Genomic DNA, 20446 nt, shown 5'->3' on the forward strand with positions numbered 1-20446 from the left:
ATAACTGAGGCAAGAAAAGACAAAAATTTCCCCAACGGGGTACTTAGCCCAACTTGGTCTTCGGTCTGAAACTCGTTAAATGAAAATTTCAGAACGCCGAATGGCACTTGCAAACGCTGCTTCTGCTTCGGACCACGTGGCAAGAAAGACTGAGGATATGGCGTCGGTCATGCGCTTAAGTACTACTACGTACTGACGTCAGCTCTGAGCGACAATGACCGACGCCAGACTAGCTCTTTGGTATTCGGGCCGACCGAGGACAGCGGACTACCCACAGGTTATGACTGCAGCAATGTGAGACGAAGAAAGTACAGTTTTGTACCTACCATAAATGTAGATGTTCGAGGATCCACATTGCTGCAGTCCTAACTATTGGGTAGTCCGCTGTCCAGTCGGCCCGAATACCAAGGTATATTGACGTCGGTCAGGGCGCATTAGACTGACGTCAGTACGTCAGGGTACTAATGCGCATGACCGACGTCATATCCTCAGTCTTTTCTTGCCCCAGATGTCAGAAGACCCTAAAAAGACAAGGCCCAATATACCTGCACCAAAAATATGTACAATATATACAAAATTATCAGCATATAACCTCACCTACACAACCACCCCTAAACACAGAGGGAAGGAGGGAGGGTAATTGGACTGCAGCAATGTGGATCCTCGAACATCTACATTTATGGTAGGTACAAAACTGTACTATGTTCTTCATTCCACATTGCTGCAGTCCTAACTATTGGGTAGAATCCCAAAGCAGAGGTAAGGGAGGCTGGCAAATCATAAAGAAGCAGGAGCTGACAACATGCCTTGCAAAATAGCTGTGGCAAAACCAGCCCTAGACTTAGAGTAGAGAGGAAGGTGATAATGCTTAGAGAAAGTATGCACTGAACTCCAAGTAGCTGCCTCCAAAATATCCTTAGTTGCCACCCCTTAGAAATGCTGTTGAAGTGGCAGTAGCCCTAGTGGAATGAGGCCTAATCCCAGCTGGAATCTCCTTGCCATGATGGGAATAACAAAATGCAATGCAAAACCCAATCCACCTAGAAATAGTTTGTTTTGACACAGGCTTGCCCTCTGAACTCAAAGCAAAAGAAACAAACAACTGCTGAGACTGCCTAAAATCCTTAGTCCTGCTCAAATAATAACGCAATTGCCTGTGTACATCTAAAGTGTGCAAAATCTTTTCCCCTTTATTTTGGGGGTCTGCATAAAAAGTAGGCAAATGAATAGTTTGGTTTAAAGCCACACTAGAAACCACCTTAGGCATAAAGGAAGGATTAGTACGTAATGATACCCTATCCTTATGGAAAATCAAAAGGGCTCTACTGCCATAAGGGCCTGCAACTCAGACACCCTTCTTGCAGAAGTAATAGCCAACAGAAAAGCAGTCTTCCATGACAAGTATTTCAATTCAGCAGTAGCCGCAGGCTCAAAAGGTTGTAGAGTAAGTTTTTCCAACACAAAATTGAGATCCCAAGCAGGAGTAGGAGCTCTACGTGGGGTCTTATATTCTTTGCCCTCTAAGAAACTGCTTGAACAAAGGATGCGAAAACAATGGTGGGTCACAATCATAGTGAGCTGAAATTGCTGCAGCATGAATCTTAATGGAAGAGAAGGACAAACCTTTGTCCAATAACTCAGTAAGATATTGAAGAGCCACACTCAAATTAGGCTCAGAAATCTCCAAATTCTTTGCTGTACTCCAAAATAAAAATCTCTTCCATTTTTCTGTACACTTTCCTTGTACTAGGCCTTCTAGCTTCCATAATCACATTTAAAACTTGTTGAGGAAGTTGAGACCTGCTGTGTTTCAACACAGAATATGCCAGGCTGTTAGATGAAGAGAGTGAAGCTTGACATTGAGCAGATGACCGTCCTTCTGAGATAACAGATGTGGAATCAAAGGTAAAGGCCATGGAGGCTTCCTTACCAGACTCCTTAGTAGTGGGTACCAGTGTTGCCGAGGCCAATCTGGAGCTATTAAAATCATCCTTGCCTTGTCTTGTCTGACCTTTAAGAGCACCTTTGGAAGAAGAGGCAGAGGTGGAAAGGCATACACATGAAGATTTTTCCAACTGAAAGACAGAGCATCCACTTTCCAAGCTGTGTGATGAAACCCCTTTGTGCAAAACTTTGGCAGCTGGTGGTTTAGTGGAGAAGCGAACAGATCTATGTCTGGAGTTCCCCATGACACTGTCAATTTCTGAAATACATGAAGATCCAGTTTCCACTCGTGGGGATCCATGATTTGTCTGCTTAACACATCTGCTAAGGAGTTCTGTGCTCCCGGCAGAAACCTTGCCTGAAGAGTTAGTTGCAAGCTGAGCGCAGTCTCCCATAAAATCGTTGATTGCCTGCATAGAGGATAAGAATGTGTTCCCCCTTGTTTGTTGATGTACCACATGACAGTTGTGTTGTCTGTTAGAATCAACACCTGCCCTGGAAGAAGTAACTCCTTGAAAGCCATTAATGCAAACTGGACTGCTAACATCTCCTTCATGTTGATATGTAGATGCTGTAGTCTGGCAGGCCACTTGTCTTGTATCCACTTTCCATTTAGATGAGCTCCCCAAGCAATGTCCGAGGCATCTGTCGTTAAAATCTGACTCGCCTCTGGCCGGGTCACAGAGAGTCCCTTGTTTAGGTGACATTCCTGAGCCCACCACAAAAATTCTTTTTGAAGGCAAGGTATTATTTGAATGACAGTGTCCAAATCCTGGCAGTGCTGTGTCCATACATTTTGAGATACCATTGCAGCTTCCTCATATGCAGTTTGGCATTGGGAAGCACCAGAATACAAGATGCCATGAACCCTAATGCTTGAAGGACTGTCCTTGCAGTCAGCACGGACTGATGAGATAGTTGATGGAAGTAAAGGGATAGACTCTTTTGTTTGTCCGGGGTTAAAAAGGCCATCTGGGCTGCTGTATTCAGTCTCACACCCAGAAAGCACATGTCTTGAGAGGGTACTAGACTGGACTTTATTTCGTTCACAGAATACCCTAGGCATCTTAGCACTGCTATAACATATTCCAGATGCTGTAGAAGGTCTTCCTTTTCTTGAGCCAGAATCAGGCAGTCGTCCAAGTAAGGATAGATTTGAATTCCTTGTAGCCTGAAGTAAGCTATCACTGGAGCCAGAACCTTTGTGAATACTCTGGGCAGTAGATAAGCCAAAGGGCAATGCAGAGAACTGATAATGAGAATTTCCAGCTCGAAAACGCAGATACTTCCTGCAACTTAGTCTTATAGGCACATGAAGGTAAGCTTCCTTGAGATCTAAAGTTACCATCCAGTGATCTTTGCCCAGCAGAGGTAAAAGCTGTTGTAACGTCAACATCTTGAACTTGGGAATGTCCAGATAAGTGTTGAGGATAGATAAATCCAAAATTGGTCTCCACGTGTTCCCCTTCTTTGGTACTAGGAACAGGCGAGAATAAAATCCTAGGCCCCTTTCTGATACAGGGACTGGCTGAATGGCCCCTATTTGGAGTAACAGAGAAATTTGCTTGTGAGCCTCTTTCCTTTGTGGAGGAGGAACGTCTGGCATGCCTTTGAAAGGGGGTAATGTATGGAAATAAAACCTGTAACCGTGGTGAATGATATCCAACACCCATCTGTCTTGAGTTATTAAATCCCAATTTTCTTTGAAAAGAGACAGTCTTCCTCCCAAAGGAGCTGCCAGACGAGAATCTACTGGCAGCTGAAAAGGCAGGTCATTGGGTCTGTTTACGAAAGGACTGACCCCTGCCCTCACCAGAAGTCTGAGCAGGTGAACTCCCTGTTCTAGGCCTAAAAGAACCTTGAGCTCTGCCCCTACCACGTCTAGACCTACCCCTAGACTGGGAATCATAAGCAGGATATGTCCATCCCTTAGTAGGCCAATTTCTACTAAACTTCGTGGCTGCACCTGCAAAAATCTTTAACAGTTTGCATAGACTTAGCTTTGTCCTCCATTTTCTTTAAAACTGCTTCCACAGGCGAACCAAACAACACATCAGACTGTAAAGGAGCATCCAAAATCCTTGTCTTAACATGCTCAGCTAAATTCTGATCCCTCAACCAGGCATGCCTGCGAAGAACAGAACTAGTGGCAGCCACCCTCGAGGAGGCCTGTACAGCATCAAAACCACATTGCAAAGAATGCTTACCCACTTGTTCAGACACATGAACTAAATCCAGCAACTCTTTACACTCAATACCTTCCGCCAAAGCATCCACCTTAGATTTCAATTGTGAAAGGAGATAATTTTGATATTTTAGCATGTGAAACTGACAATTCAACGCCCTCATGGCTAAAGTGGAAGAAGTATACACTTTCTTTCCCCATCTATCCAAAGCCCTTGCCTCTTTATCAGTGGGAACAGGGTTTTTAACAACAGAGGCCTTAACGCCTTTAGGTCCCTGAGAAACAGTTTCCGGGTCTGCCCTAGGACTCTTAGAAAGATACTTATGAGCTTCAGGCACCCTATAGTACCTATCAGGTTTAACAGGAGCAGGAGGCAAAGAATCAGGGTCCAGGGAAGCCTCTGCAAAACATCCTCCACCACATTCAACACAGGAGGTATAGCTAAGGGCCTATGCTGGGGTAAAACAGGAATTCCCTAAGCCTTTTCCTGGAATCAGAGTAATCTTGGCCTTCCCATTTAAAGTGCTCCCTCATGGAATGCAGAGTCTCTGAAAATGAGAAATCCTCAGGAGGAGAAGCTGTAGGAGTGGAATCATCCACATCAGAATCAGAATAAGGAGGATACTCCTGCAAGTCTTCCGCAGAAGACTCAGAAGCCTCTGAACACTGTTCAAAACTCTCAAACTCAGGTTCCACCCTAGGCCTCTTATCAGGAGGGGGCATAGAACGCCTAATCATAGTAATCAAATCTTCTGCCATTTTAAGCATATGTTTCTTAGGCACAGAACCTGAAGTGCTAGGAGAAGCCCCCACTGAAGCTAAACTTGGCCTACCTCTCAAAGAAGTTTTGGAAACAGAAGGAGAGGCTCTAACCACCTTGGGAAGAGAGGGAAGAACAGTTACCTGAGAAGCCCCTTCAGCCTGGCCTACCTCCTGAGAAGGCACATCCTGTAACAGTAAAGTCTCTGCCTGAGACTCCAAAGAAACTCCTGGCAAAACCTCTGGCTCCACTGAGCCTTCTAAAGAACCGGCGTCCGGGACTGCCGGTTCATCAACCCTAGGCTTCGCTGTTTTGTCCTTGCGCTTTTGACGAAGCGGCCGGAGCATCCGGCGGCATTTTATAATTACAACGCTTCCCAAACACTAACCTGGCACAGTCTAACCGTCTCTTAATAGTGCGTTTGTTAAATCTAGCACAAGAGCGGCATCCAACAACGTCGTGCTCAGGCCCTAAACAAGGTATACACAAGGTATGGTAATCCCTATGAGGTATCGGTTTCCCACAAGAAATACAGTTATTCACTTTTTCTGACATCCGGTTAAATACTGAGGCAAGAAAAAACCAAAATGTTCCCCAACGGGGTACTTAGCCAACTTTGATTCGGTCTGAAACTCCGACTTCAGAAAATTTCAGAACGCCAACCTGCACTCGCAAAACTGCTTCTGCATCGGACCATGCGGCAAAAAAGACTGAGGATATGACGTCGGTCATGCGCATTAGTACCCTGACGTACTGACGTCAGTCTAATGCGCCCTGACCGACGTCAGCCATATACTTTGGTATTCGGGCCGACTGGACAGCGGACTACCCAATAGTTAGGACTGCAGCAATGTGGAATGAAGAACATCATCCAAGTTCTCCTCTGAGCCTGAAGCAGAAATCTGAGGAAAAAAACTATCCATCCCTGTATCTTCCTGATCATATTCAGACTCTTGAATCTCTTCAGGAAAAGAAGAGTCACTCTTTCTTTTACCAGAAACTTATTTAAAAGAAGGATCAATAGCCTGAATTAAACACCCTAAACCAAACCCAGTAAACTGCTTCAATCCAAAGAAATTTGGGAAAGGGTAGATACATGCTTGGTTTTTGGTTTCTTTTTGACAGGAAAAATGGGCCCAACCAATGGGATCTGCTTCACCAGGGAATTCCACATCATTCTGGTACCGCAAGGAAACCTTCCCTGTTCCCCCTCCCAGGACTAACAGGAGTGTCTCTCTTGCCCACGGAGAGGCCCCAACAATCACAGAGTATGTGGCTAACCCCAGTCCATAGTGGGTAAAGGTGTTACACCAGAGGGATCATTTGTAAAACAGTTAGGAGTGAAATACAATAAACAGTCACAGTGCAGTTAACCACCTGCAGCTGAGGTAAATTGCTAGCTTGCTGAGGTGGCAAAGGCTGTATTTTTTTTCTTTTTGTGGCTGGAAGAAGGACCAACCATGGCACTGGTAATCTATTGTATGGTAAAGCCGATAAAGATGCCTCTTTCTCAGGAAAGACTAGCAATAATTGCTCATAAACACTACCAGTAGAGCTACTTTTTAACAGGAAAAAAACAACACAGAAAAAAGCACCAACTATGCCAGCCCCATAAAAGAAAAAACTTCTATATCGAAAAAATGTTACTTTACACTATTTAAACCAACAAAAACCTAAACTTAAACTGACAAGAAAAATGAGTGCTCCGTTTAAAAGTACGTTATGGTCTTGAGACAGTCTTAAAACACTCCTACCTTTAAATCAACTTTCCTGAAGAGAGAAAAAAATAAAACAAAAGAAAATGGAAGATGTTTTCTTCAAAGGGAACATATCTACCTAGCAAAGGAAAGCACAAGCTGACCACTGATCCTTGAAAGGCTCACAGGAGCATATTCTTTTGTGGCAGTAAAGCTCTGAAGGGCTTTGTGCCCAAGTGTCTTTTAATCAACTCAGCTTGAGCTGACTGACAGTTTGGGCACACAGAAGGTGCCCAGAAGCTTTGGAAGCTGGATGGTTGTTGTATCCTTGGCAGGACATAAACCATACAGCTAAAGCTACTGCAGGCAGTTATCAATATGAACATGCATAGGGAAAGTTGATGCCATGTACCCTAGGGCTCTCAAGTACTCCCTTACTCATACCATGTATATGCGAAGGTGGTCTAGGAAGAACTATGTCAAAAGCAGAAATTTGTCCTCAGGAAGGAAGGCTGCCATTGCTAAAGTGTTGATCCTGAACCCTAGGAAGCTCAGGTCTTGGGAAGGAATCAAAACAGACTTATTTAGATTCAAGGTGAATCCCAGACTGTGCAGAGGGTTCAATGTGAAGTTGTGATTCTTTACGAGAGGAAACTGAGATGGAGCTTGCAGATGAAGTCTGCAGAAGGCAATTACAAGAGCTAAACACTTCGCAAATACTCTTTGGGCAGCAGAAAGGCCAAAGGGTAAAGCAGAAAACTGTACATACAATACAATGAAGAGACAGAAAATCTTAAGTAGTTTCTGGAAAAAGACTGGATAGGTACGTGAAGGTAAGTACTCAGATTCAAAGTCATTGGGACACTCAGAGAATCATTGGGAACACAGGTGTGTTATTGTGAAAATTGGAACACTAAAAAAGGTGTTGAGAAAGGGGACTAGGAACATCATGAGTAAAAAGACAGACATGCATCTAGAGAGTTTCTCCTTGGGTCGCCGCTGAAAATTGACTTAATTCCAAGTCAGACTTTTCCGGTAAACAAATGTTAAATAAAATCTCCTACTGGATTGTGTATGCGTGGAGGGAGGGGGAGGAGACTGGTTGAATAGTTCTCTGACAGAGAAGCTCCTGTACAAGAGGATAAGTTAGAAGCAACTGATTGAGGTGGCTGAGGTATTCCAGAAAAGGGAGGAAGATTCTTCCAAGACATTCTGTACCCTTTTGCTAAAATACATGGAACCCACCCTGTCTGTACTGACAGATTTCTAAATTTGCAGAGAAAGGGTAAGTCTTTGGGATAAGGGAACTTGGCCGGGGGTGGGGGTGGTAAACACAGATAGTCAAGCAGGAAATTTTGTCAGGAAAAGGGGGCTTACAGCTCTTGTTATCCTGCCCTGAATTATCCTGATACTCCTGTTTAGCTCTTTTACCCGAGTGTTTTTCTTTTTTTAAATCTCTCCTGACAAAAAGACCGGCCTTAAATAGGTAATCCTCTAAAGTTAGGGTGTTGGGGAAATAAGTCCTATATAAAACTTTTCCCCTTTTCTGTAATGAGATGAAAGGGTCTGCAGCCACAGAGCCAAACATACGTTTATCCAGAGGGGAATCCAGGAGTTTGGCCTTGACATCCAGAGTGGGAAATGTGACTGCGGTGGGCAAATTCCACAACCACTGGTTGCTGTTTCATAATGTCAGACATTTGTCCACTGCAGGCAACTGTCACTACAGAGAAGAGAGATCTGGTTATCATGCATTCTTAGCACCATCTTCTACTTGAATTTTTAAAGGAATATTTGAAAAAGGTATAAACAGTACAACAATGTGTACAAATGTACTGTTGCTGATTTGAGAGCAGTAGAAATAAATACAGACCCATAAATACTGCGGTATTTTTGGCCTTCAATTTACACCGCAGTATTGTAACCAAAATCTATAATTCAAAATTTTCAAATATAAATATATATTTTTTTACTTAACTATACAAATACAAAAACAAAAAATGCTTTACATGTGTTAGTTCGTGTATATATATTTAGCATGCATTAAATTAAGCCTTTAACTTGAGAGATCACAGTGTGGTATGGAGAAATTACTACTCAACAGTGCACTGCAGGAACTGAGCAGGAGTTACTCGAGTAGCTCTATAAGGAGCGGGTGAGCTAATATATTGGCTCAAAGCAAATTCTAAAACCATTTTAGGCAGACAGTACAGTTGTGTAAGTTCTACTTTCTAGCAACAGTGGAAGTTAGAATTCCCCATTCTTATGGGTAGGTGTAGCTTACACAACTGTAATATGTTCATTATTCCCACTGCTGCAGTAGCCTATGGGTAGAGTGCCATAGAATATCCAACCTGAGATGAGGAAGGATACAAATCCATGAGCATCCAGAGAATGGTCTTAACCAAACGAGATCAGGATGTACACAAAATAATCCAGTATGTTATTTCTTCTATAGGAATATGCACAGGACTATGCAGTTGTTTCTAGAAATATTCTACAGTACACCACTTTCCACTATGGCACCAAAGAAAACAAGCATCATTTAACAGAAGCCTTTACACTGCCTGGATACGGTACATCATGACGGTATATCAAAAGGTAATAGCTGAAGACAACTAAATGGAAATTGCCTGATATTGCTGCCCTGTCATTGTCCCAACATAGGAAATAACAGCCAATAGGCTTTTTAAAGGGCTTTGTTACATCAAGACAGTACTTCAGCTGATAAATGCATGCCCAGAGTACTAGTAAATTTGTCTCCATGGTTCTGAGGGTTAAAATAGAAAGATGAGACTGATTCAGACTCAAACTTTTGACATGAGTGAGGGATTTGTTCTTACTGACAGGCTATCCCAAACGCAGACCACAAAGTTTACCCACCAAGACAAACTGCAACTCATACCAATCTTGTAGAAGTCAGAGCAAACAGAAGAATAGCTTTCCATGTAAAGAGCATTAAATATGCTAACAATGCAGGTTTAAATAAAAATGTGGTTAACTTTTCCAGCAGAAAGTTAAGATTCCAGAGAGGATAAGACCTGTTTACAAGGTGAAAACTCCTATTAGAAAATATTTTACAAAGAAAACATTACAAAAAGGAAAGGCTCTATAGGCAGGCAGACTGAAGCAACCTCAAGATGTACCTCAACAATGGAATACAAATTTCAGACGCTAGTAACTTGCACCAATATCTGAGTACCTGCGGTACAAATCCCACATAGGGCCCTAATTATTTGGTAGGCACCAACTAGAGAAATCTTGCAAATGTCAATAAGATTCCCTAGTAGCAGATGTTGCCTCCTTTATTACATGCTGCACGTCTTCACAAACAGGTGTCTAAAAGGTATCAAAATCCAAGCAGAAAATGTAAAAAGTCATAGATAAGGGAGTGTCGGCTTCTCCTGTCTTGTGTGAACAGATCCAAATAGTGGGGAAGCTTGTTATAATTGCCCTTGGACAATTCCATAAAAAGGAAGAATTAAAACTGCCTAGGTCAAAAAGGGCTCACCACAAATACTTTGAGGAGTTTTTCTGAACATTCTGCATTACCCTGGGTATGAGTAGAAAGGTTGGACTTCATAAGGTACATTCTCCAGCTACAGAATGAAAAATGTACGTATTGTCTGTTTTGAAAAGGAGGCTAACAAATGTCTTCCATTAAGTTTTGCTCTGATGGAAAATAATGTGCTTGGTTGGTTAAGGAATACTGAAAGCTAATTGCCAAGCAATAAGAGCCACCCTAAAAAGAGGAAAATGTGCGATGACTTTGTGCTGACATACAACAATTTGAAAATTATGGGGTGTAGTGTATGAAAAGGCAAAGACTATGCACCATTACTCTCAAGGGGGCTATTTTCCATGGAAACTCTTGAGGTGCCATTGGATACAGACTGAACTGAAGGTTAAAGAAAATAAGGGGAGAACTGAAACTGTTTCTATTAACAGCCTCCATTAGTGCCATTCCATTGCACAAAGGTTCAATTACCTGAAAAAACAAAAAGGTGCAAATACAAATAGACTCTATTAACACAGAACAGACTGTGCAGTCCTGGAAGTCCAAGGAATCTTTTCATTTGTGCCAACATTCTGCAATATGAACCACCACTGTTCATAGAAAAAGGACAGGTTCTACAATTCTTAGGTTGTACAAAGCTGAAGAACCCGGGGAAATTTTTCAGGCAAGTTGTCTCCGCATAAACATATGCTTAACATGCATCACAATGCACAAGCACTACACTAAAACCATATCAGAAACTCCATTATTAAATAAGGTTGGTCTGACAAAATGGCAGGTGAGTTGTAACCACATAGATCAAAAAAATACATGCCATTTAAATGCATAAGCACTACATTAAAGACATTTCAGACTCCTGTACGAGTAACTGTGTGACAGAAAATATGACAGAGAAGTTCTCATGAACTTAAGCAGTACTTATCATTTAGAGTCAATAGTAGTACATTAACATGACAAGATATTAGTTTAACAGAAAAAATGGCAGGTAGTTTGTCACATTGTGTAAATAAGCAATATATCCTCCACGATGCCCAAAATGTACACCCACACCCTTGTCAGATCAGATGCAAGTAATAAGGGACTACGTCAAAAACACCTGTTAGGTCTACAAAGACACCAGAATTGCGAATTAGCTATAGTTAACCACACTGGACAAATAAATATATATCAAGACAGAAACAAAATCTAAATAGTAGAAACACTTGCTTTAAAGTATTCTATCAGTAGTATACTGATTAAGGGTGTTTTCCCTGAAAGCTTTGTTCTTTGTGCAATAAAGCAAGCGTTTCTACTATTTGGATTTTGTTTCTGGCTAGGTCTACAAAGACAGGCAGCAAGGTGCTCACACAGACCATGTAATGCTGATCAGTAAAAAAAAAAAAAAAAAAAAAAAAATTTTATATATATATATATATATATATATATATATATATATATATATATCTATACACACACACACACACACACACACACCCCTTTGCCACCAAGAAAGTTAAAAATTGAAACATCTTTCCAAGAGTGCACTGGTACAGAATATATTCAGCACTGTCACTTAGGCGCTAGTCTTATAAATAAACCTGACATACTTTACAGAAGTCCAGTCTCCATCAGACAGAGGGTAGTCATCTCTAGTATGAAAAGTCATGGTTTCATACTCTTCCTTGAATGTGGAACAAGACCTGAAAAGACACGCACAAGCACAAAACAGAACCATTTTCAGACTTAATGCAACCAGCACATCAATACATTTCAATTTTAGATTACTTTAAGTTTTCTATGCAAAAATCTAAAAAATAAACCAACAGCAGCAGCACCCAATGGCTCAAAAGACCAATAAGCTGGCTCAGTAGACATCTGAATAACAAACATAAGAGCAAACTAAAGTATAAAATCAGAAATGAAACTGGAGCCCTGTATCAGCTCCCTCTGCATATCTGACACGGATTTAATACTGTTCTGTAAATGGAACTATGCTCTCAGTGGATATTACCTTTTTACCAAATAATTTAAAAATGCTATCAATTTTAATCAGGACAAACTATGTGGTTAGTTGATATAACAAGCACATCTGCCCATCCTCCTATCTTTCCCTTGCATGTGCCTTATAATCCCTGCATACATGGTTAATATATTATCTATGTACACCCCAGGTGCCTCACTGTACATTTATAAAATGGTGACTCAACAATTTTGTTAGACATGAGAACCACAGGATGTTACTCCACAAAACAATTACATATACACTGCTACACAGTTTTCAGTCAGTCATTAAAACAGTACAAATCACTGAAATTACAAGCAAGAAACTAAAGCAATTTATACTCCACAGTACTCCCTACTGATGAGCAAATTCTACTAGCTTTACTACCATTCTAAAATATATAAAAAGTAATCACTGAAATGGTCATACACATTACAAGAACATATATTTTGTAAGTTATTTTCCATAATTCAGAATACCACTTTACATGGACATTATTTGTTTAGCTCTTGCCAGACAGACGGAATCCATAATTTTTATCATCTGTCAGTTTTTCTTACCTTCCTTTGTCAAATGCATTGGTTACAATGCCGATGGAATTTAGTAGGTTTTCCAAAATTAAATTATTTTTCTTTTTCAGTGTACGGCTGCATTTTTGTTAAACAGTTCATGACCTTGGTCTTGTCAACAGAAACTGTTCTGTACGTTTGGATAGCCTTTACATTCACTACTGCAGTATTCATCACTTATGGGATTCCCTGCTGTGGAAGCCCAATGTCCGGCCAGTCTACCAAAGCCTACCATTGCTTTAAGGAACACTGAACATTACCCAAACGTTCCTCGCATAACGTAGGGCATAAAGGTGACATTCAGGCATACCATCCTCAGAACTTCCCTGCTGCCAATCTGAACAGTTTCTAACCGGTCTGTTTGCCTACTTCCATTTTCTGCCGCTTTGACTGTATTTTTTGTATTCCAGTGATTACACCGGTTTGCTGAAGTCCTCACTGTTGCAGATAAGTACTCAAGTTAGTTTTCTTTTTCTTGTATTTTTTTGGACTGTTTGGCGTCAATGTCATCCAGGAGGGGTAAATGTCAGTGTGGGAGACAGATTCCCCATGAAGACCATCATGATAAATGCCTTTTTTTTGCCTAGGAGCTTCTCACAACCAAACATCTTGTTAGATTTGTCAGGTGTTCATCCCAAAAACCCTTCGTAGCAGGCTTTCTTCCCTTTCACTGTATCTTGAGAACCAGCATATTAAGCTTCTTACTAAAGAGACAATGGAAGGAACTTCCCACCCTGAGGGTTAGCCATCAGGAAAGAAGGTGAAAAAGGTAAGCCCAGAATCTTCCTCTGTCCAGCCTCTAGCGGTCGGGTGTTTCCCCTAGGTTGTTACAAACTTGGTGGCTTGCCTGGCTGTGTTGTTGGATTTCTCTGCCACATCCAGGTTGGAGGCTGATGAGGACCTGGCAGGCAGCATGTCCGACGAGACTTTGCAAGCATCCGTTTCAGGCATTCAGGGGGAACCACAGTTGATTGCTTTTGAGGGGTCAAGGGGGGGTTCCACAGATTCTTCTTAGGGAAGAAGTTCCTACTACAGTTGTGGAATGCTGGCCCGAGTCAGAGCCTTCTCAATTTTCTAGGGCAGATGTTCCCTTAAAAAAGGAACAGAAAAGTAAGCATGTTTCTTCTGCACCTAGGGATTCACAAAGTGAGTGGCAGGCCTTTACTCAGGGGGTTATTTAAGGTTTTACTGTCATTAAGGTCTCCTCAAGGGGCTTCAGTTCCTGCTCATCCTTGGTCCTCTTCTCCACTTAAGACCCAGGGAATTGAATTCTCCTGAGGAAGAGTTGGATTCTAAAGAATAATCCCTTACTTATGCTACTGAGATTTCTTCCCCTGTAGACTGTGGGTCAGAAGAGGAGTAACCCAATAGTCTAGATACTCCTTCTGAGGAAATTTCCTTTGGGGACAATCTCTAGGATGATGGAATTTTTTTTAAGTGGGATTTTGCTCAGGTCTCTGATATCCATAAGAGGTACTATGAGTTATTGCAGAAGGAATCTCCTAAACCTGCAGCTATTTCTCCTGTTTTGGCTGCTTTACTGAATGTTTTTTTCCAATGCCTCCAAAGTGCCTGATTCTCAGCCCCCATTCCCAAAAAGCCTGTTGTGTTTTACAGGGTGCCCGAGGATTGCTCCTTTTGTTTAAAATGTCTTGCTCCTGACCCTTCTGTGGTGCGTATAGCCTTTGATATGCAGTCTTCATCCAAGTTGCTGCCTTCTGATAAGGAAGGCAGAACCATGGGCAGGCTGGGTAAGAAGTTTTATATTTCGGCTACCTTAGCTTTTAGAGCAATTAATTATCAGACCCATAAATTTAAGTATGTGTTGGCTCTTCTTTCTCAGGCTTTTCAGCCTTTTTCTGATATTCCAGACAGAGTAAATCTTCTGCTCTTTCCTTGGTAAGGACTACCTCTCAAGTAGTTCGTCAATCTGTCAAATGTAGTTATGATGCAGCAGATGCCGCTTCTTGGGCTGCTGCTTTTGGTTCAGTAATGAGGAGGTATTCTTGGCTTAGGCTTCAACCTTTACCCAATGATATTAAGGCTAAGTTGATGGATGCTCCCCCTGGATAACAAACTTTTGTTTGGGGAAGCAGCTGCTAGTTTAAGTTTCTTCAGGACAAGGGGAAGGCCTTACAGGAGCTTAAACATACCTCTGTTCCTCCTGTGCCTAAATTTCAGAGAAACTACCCTTTTAAGTCAGCCTTTGTCCGTTGGCAATCTCGCCCTCCTTCTAAAGGTAAAAAGGGTGGTAAACGAGCTCCCCCTGCTAAGGCCACTCAGACTGCAGGGATTCAAAAGCCTTCTTTTCCTGACAAGCCAGTTGCTGTCTGACTATCCGTCTGTTCCCAGCCACATCCCTCTTTCTCTTCACCTTTCTCTTCCTCTTTGGCTTTGAATCACCCAGGATTCTTGGGTTCTGTCAATCATTAGTCAGGGGTACTTCATGGTGTGGATATCCCAATCCTTCTTTTATGGGTATTCTACAGCCTCTTCAGGAACAACTCCCCCCCCCCCAGAGGTTCTTTGAGATCTCTTGTCTCAGGGTACTACTCAAGAGGTGCCAGTGTCCATGGGGTGGGAGGGGTTTTATTCAAGAATGTTTCTACTTGGAGACTGATTCTACACCTCTCTTGTCTAAACACTTTTCTGAAGGTGCTTTCATTTCAGATGTTGTGCCTTCAGACTCTGTTTCCTCTCTTGCTCCCTTAGGCCTTTCTGATGTCTCTGGAGCTCAAGGATGCTTATCTCCATATTCCAATCCATCCTCTTTTCAGGAAGTTTTTGCATTTCTCTGTTGCTTCCTGGCATTTCCAGTTTTGTGCTTTGGCCTTTGGACTTTCTACTGCCCCAAGGGTGTGACCAAATGCCTCGCTCCTGTGATTGCTTTTTGCTGGTTTCAAGGGATACAAATTTTATCTTTCTTGGACAACCTGCCGATTCAGGCATCCTCTCCGGAGGTCCTTTTGCAAAATCTTTGTTTCATTTCTCTTCTTCAGAGCCTGAGGTTCATGATAAACTTCAAAAAGTCTTCTCTAATTCCTTGTCAGGATCACGTCTTTCTGGGTTGCAGGATTCAGACGGTACAAATGCTGGCATCCCTGCCTTCTCCAAAGGATTTAATCCTCATTTCTTACTTTCCAACTCTGCTTCCCCTGGTTTCCATTACATCCAGAAAGTTTGACAGCTCTGGGTTTCATGGCTTCCACGATTCCAATACTCCCTCTGGCCAAACACCACATGAGGACGTTCCAGTGGCTTCTGAAGTCAGTGTGGCTTCAACATGCACATCCTCTAGACTCTACAATTCCTCCTATTCCTTGTCTCTAAGAAGGAACTTCTATGGCAGATTCAGCAATTTTCTCTGAATCCAGGGTTCCCTTTTCATCCGCTCTTTTCTCAGGATCTGTTCACAGACGCTTCCGATGTGGGATGGGGAGCAACTTTTGGCTCCCCGAAGGTCCAGGGAGTGTGGTCGCCTTGTCAGCAGGAGCAGCACATGAACATCAAAGAAATGAGAGCTCTTACGCTGGCTCTTCAGGCTTTTCATCCTCTCTTCTCTCAGGGGCCTCTCAAGGTATTCATAGAGAGTACCACAGTTATGTGGTATATCAACAAACTTACCTTCTTTGCCATCTGGCACTTCTGGTATAAGATCTGGCTGTCAAGTATCAAGTGATGCTTCAGGCAGTTTATATTCCTTACACCCAAAGAAAGGCAGCTAAAGGAGAATCCGGCAGTAAATGGTAAAAATCCAGCTTTAATCCACTAAGCAAACCCTGTAACGGCACCAAAGAACAGATACATAAACACTTTAAAATCACACTGTTTTTGTTTCAATGAATTTCCTCAGATATAAAAAACATTTCACAAGATAAAGTGCTCATTATAAACCCTGCCAATTAACTTTTATCCAAATTTTCCTTCTTTGTCCTTGAGGATGTACAGAGGAATGAGTGGGTGCCGCTTGGGAAACACAAATTGAGTATAAAGAACTGTGGTGGCAGGTAACTTTAGCAGCCAATACATTTTCTAGCTTAAATGAGAACATCTTCATTAAGCCACTGCTAAAAATGAGAGCGGTCAAGTTATAGCTAAAAGGGTGTACTTCTTAACATCTTTTGAACTGTTTTTCCTTGAAAGTGTAATTTTCACTATTTCCACCAGATGGAGCCCTAACACTTTTACGACATCACCACATACAGATACATACATTCATTTTTACTATTTCATTATTATCATATTTGTCTTTGGTAATTAATTGAAACTGACAGTTTTAAGTTACAGTTTACTATGCTTGTGAAAAAACTCATGTCAGGTCAAAGTTCGTTGCGCAAAAGTCAGTTGTCTTACTAATTTTAACTTGAATTGGATAAAAGTTAATTGGCAGGGTTTATAATGAGCACTTTATATTGTGAAATGTTTTTTACATCTGAGGAAGTTCACTGAAACGAAAACGCAGTGTGATTTTAAAGTGTTTATGTATCTGTTCTTTGGAGCTGTTACAGGTATTGCCTAGTGAATTAAAGCTGGATTTTTTTACCATTTACTGCCGGATTCACCATCAGCTGCCTTTCATTTGGTTATTGGCACTTTTTGACAACTGTTTCTGTGTTTGAATTTCGTGGTTTTACTGTAGATGCAAGAAGAATCACAGGTCCCTAGGGGCTGAACTAGCCAGGGGAGATGAAGCAGAAGAAATGAGGAAGCTTATTGGGCACCTAACTCAACTGGTCGACCTCCTGACACCCATCAGTCAAATCCATGGCCAGGATTCTAACAGCAGTACCACCCACTTCCTTTCAGTGAGGAAATGGTGGAAACCAACCCTGTGCAAATGACAGACACAGTGAAAATGCTAACTTTGACCAGGTCGTGGACTGCTGTTAATTTTAAATAAACTCCACATATTTTGAGGCGAGAATGCAACGACAGGGTTGAAACGACTGAGGAAATGAATGTGGAGAGAATTCCAACTCAGAAGGAAAAGCAGGCTGAAAAAGGTGACTGTTTAAACATTGCCACAGATGTTGGTATAAATGACTCGCTTTTACAAGGATGCAATTATAATTTTAAAATACCTAATGAAAACAGACTTACCAACCAAAACTTATAAAAACAATCTTGATTGATATATTGCACAATGATTTGTACAAGTTTAAAATATTGGAAATTTAAGTGATTTTAAAGGGGCTACATATTTGTAAATGCCCAAATAATGTAATGGATGGTACTGAACTGCACAACAAACTTACAGAAGTTTTTAATAGATGTGGTCTTGACATGTTAAGAATTTTAATTAAGCACAAAGACAAGGAGAAAAATCTCACTACACACACACTGATGAGGTTTAATAGAAACATCGTTGTTTACTGTGGAGGGAGAAAAACAAAATTATTTCAACATTAGGGCACAGGTAGATAAACAATGTGCTAGTGTTATCCATAGGAAATATAAGAAACTTGAAAGGGATATCTTAGAATATAAGAACAAAACTTGCTATCCCAAACCCAAAGTTTTTAATGATGGGGTTACTAGTGGACACCATGTCAGTGTTCACCCCTTGGAGAGTGAACAAGTGGGGGATACTTGGGGAGACGCAAGATTTAGGGAACAGGAAGAAAGTTGGGATGACCCTTTAGGATACTCCCCCACTCAGAAGATCAGAGAATAACAGGAACCCACCCATTTACAGGGAGACAACCATGGGGGGGGGGGGTCCAGGAGGGGGGGTGGGCAAGAGGAGGTGGCTAAGCAAGACCGTACAAAGTCAGTCCGTACTACCTGAACAACTGATTACAGATAATGTAAAATTCAGTTATGACAATTTCAACATTTTTAATTACAGCAGTGTAGAACTCGCCCTTGACCATTTTAGATTATACAATGGATTTAAGCTTATTCCACAGCAAAGGGGTAACTTAACCAAAACATTGCTTGATTTAAAAACGCTCGTCAGGAAAATTAATTCTGAACTAATCTTCCCTCCCAACTCAGGAAATGACAAAGATGTAATCAGAAAGAAAAGTACCTACAACCCCCCCCCCCCCCCCATCTCTAACTAAAAAACTTTGAAATGGTAGCAGAGAAGGAAATTAGGGAAGCCTTCTCAAAGAAAATACAAGTCTAACTTATTGATGGGGGAAAAAGATACACTACATAAGATCAGCAAGGACAAAAAAGAAAGGGTAATGAAGCCAGACAATGGGGGAGGTGCTGTATTGATGAAAACATTATATACCCTTTGAGCCTGAAGAGCAGGGTCAGTCCACCCAGGCAATCTACATCACACTCGGGCAACTCTGCAGTCCACAGCTGCCTCCCAACCCATACAGTCTAGGAAGAAATCAGTACTGCAAAACTAAACCAAGGATATACCTTTGAGCCTGAAGAGCAGGGTTAGTCCTCACAGGCATTCTACATGTGTGTGTTATGACAGTGAAGCTTTAACATTAGCTGTGCTACTTAGTAGTTCTCAGTGTGCTAACACCCAGCCCCTCGCTTGTGTAGTAATCCTAACTGTCCACTAGACAGTATACACTTAATTCAGGTCCTTCCTATTTTCTGTGATTAAAACTTAACCCTCAAGCAGCCCTTTCAGTGCTGTTTGCCTTAGTTTTGTATCAGTTGAGCCCCACCTGTTTATTTGCATCTCTATACACTCGCCTTCATTGGTAATGCATCTCCCCCTACTCTAATCTGTGTATAAACCGGCTACTAATAAGCAAGTCAATGTGAAAAGACACTTCTAACCTTAATAAATTTTGCTGTCTCTTCTCTCCTTCACTTTACAAGTACAGTTTGTATTACTACACCCCCCCCCTCCCCCCGTGGCCTTCACTCAGTTTTCCAATGCTTGCCTCTAGTTTGGCTGGGTTTCTTTGTATTGCACCTGGTTCACATCCTTTCTGCTACCCCCACCACTAATAGTACGTCTATATTAGATTCCTATAGTTTATGGAGCCATCTTTAAATTACTAGTCTCCCATCAGGACACAATAAACTCCATTCTCCACCCAGGTAAAGTAGGCACCCCCCACCTACCACTCCCCCTTCCTCCAGCAGTATTGCTGACTCATTCAATAAACACTTTACTGAAACCATTCTGTCTTTGACTAAACAACACAACCCTCTACCCACCCTCCCTACATCAAAACCAAATACTCCGCTCACAGTATTTTCTTTTTCATCAGTGCCTACCTCCTATATAAAAAAAAAGTCTATTGAAACTTAAGCCTATAAGCTTGCAGATGATTATCTCCCCTCTGAATACCTAAAAACAGCAGCAGAAGCCCTAGCTTATCCAGTCTCTATCTTAACTGGTCCTCATCAGAAAGCTGTGTCCACCCACTGTGGAAAATATCCCACATCATTCCCTTCCATAAAGGTGGCTCCTCCACTGAACTTTCCAATTACTGCCCCATAGCCATCCTTTCTCCACTTTCCAAGATACTTGGGAAATACGTCCATTCTCAAGTCTTAGACTACCTCTTAGCTAATAACCTCCTCTCCAGCACCCAGCATGGCTTCAGGCCATACCACTGCACTACTACTGCCTTGCTCTCTTTCACTAATGCTATCCATCATAAAAATAATGGCCTGTTCTCTTCTGCTATATTTCTGGATCTATCCAAGGCTTTTGACATGGTCTCACAACAAACTACTAATCTCTGTTCTCACTAACCTATGCTTTTCCCAATCAGCTACTGATAGGTTTCACACCTAACTGGCCGCCAATAATCAGTTGTCTGGCATAATGACCTATCTCCTCGGCTTTCTGTAACACACTGTTA

The 20446-nt window shown here is 41.7% G+C and overlaps 1 protein-coding gene across 1 annotated transcript in view; it reads right to left on the reverse strand.

Moving 5' to 3' along the window:
• LPIN2 (lipin 2) overlaps nucleotides 1-20446 on the reverse strand; it is a 1688564-nt gene that overhangs the window by 1509946 nt on the left and 158172 nt on the right. Inside the window, exon 4 of the mRNA XM_044065902.1 lies at nucleotides 11690-11782. Coding sequence (XP_043921837.1) covers nucleotides 11690-11782 — 93 coding nt within the window. The remainder of the gene's footprint in view (nucleotides 1-11689; nucleotides 11783-20446) is intronic.

Source organism: Protopterus annectens, chromosome 3.part0 (genome assembly GCF_019279795.1).
Source record: "Protopterus annectens isolate FY-2018-M chromosome 3.part0, PAN1.0, whole genome shotgun sequence".
Taxonomy (NCBI): domain Eukaryota; kingdom Metazoa; phylum Chordata; order Ceratodontiformes; family Protopteridae; genus Protopterus; species Protopterus annectens.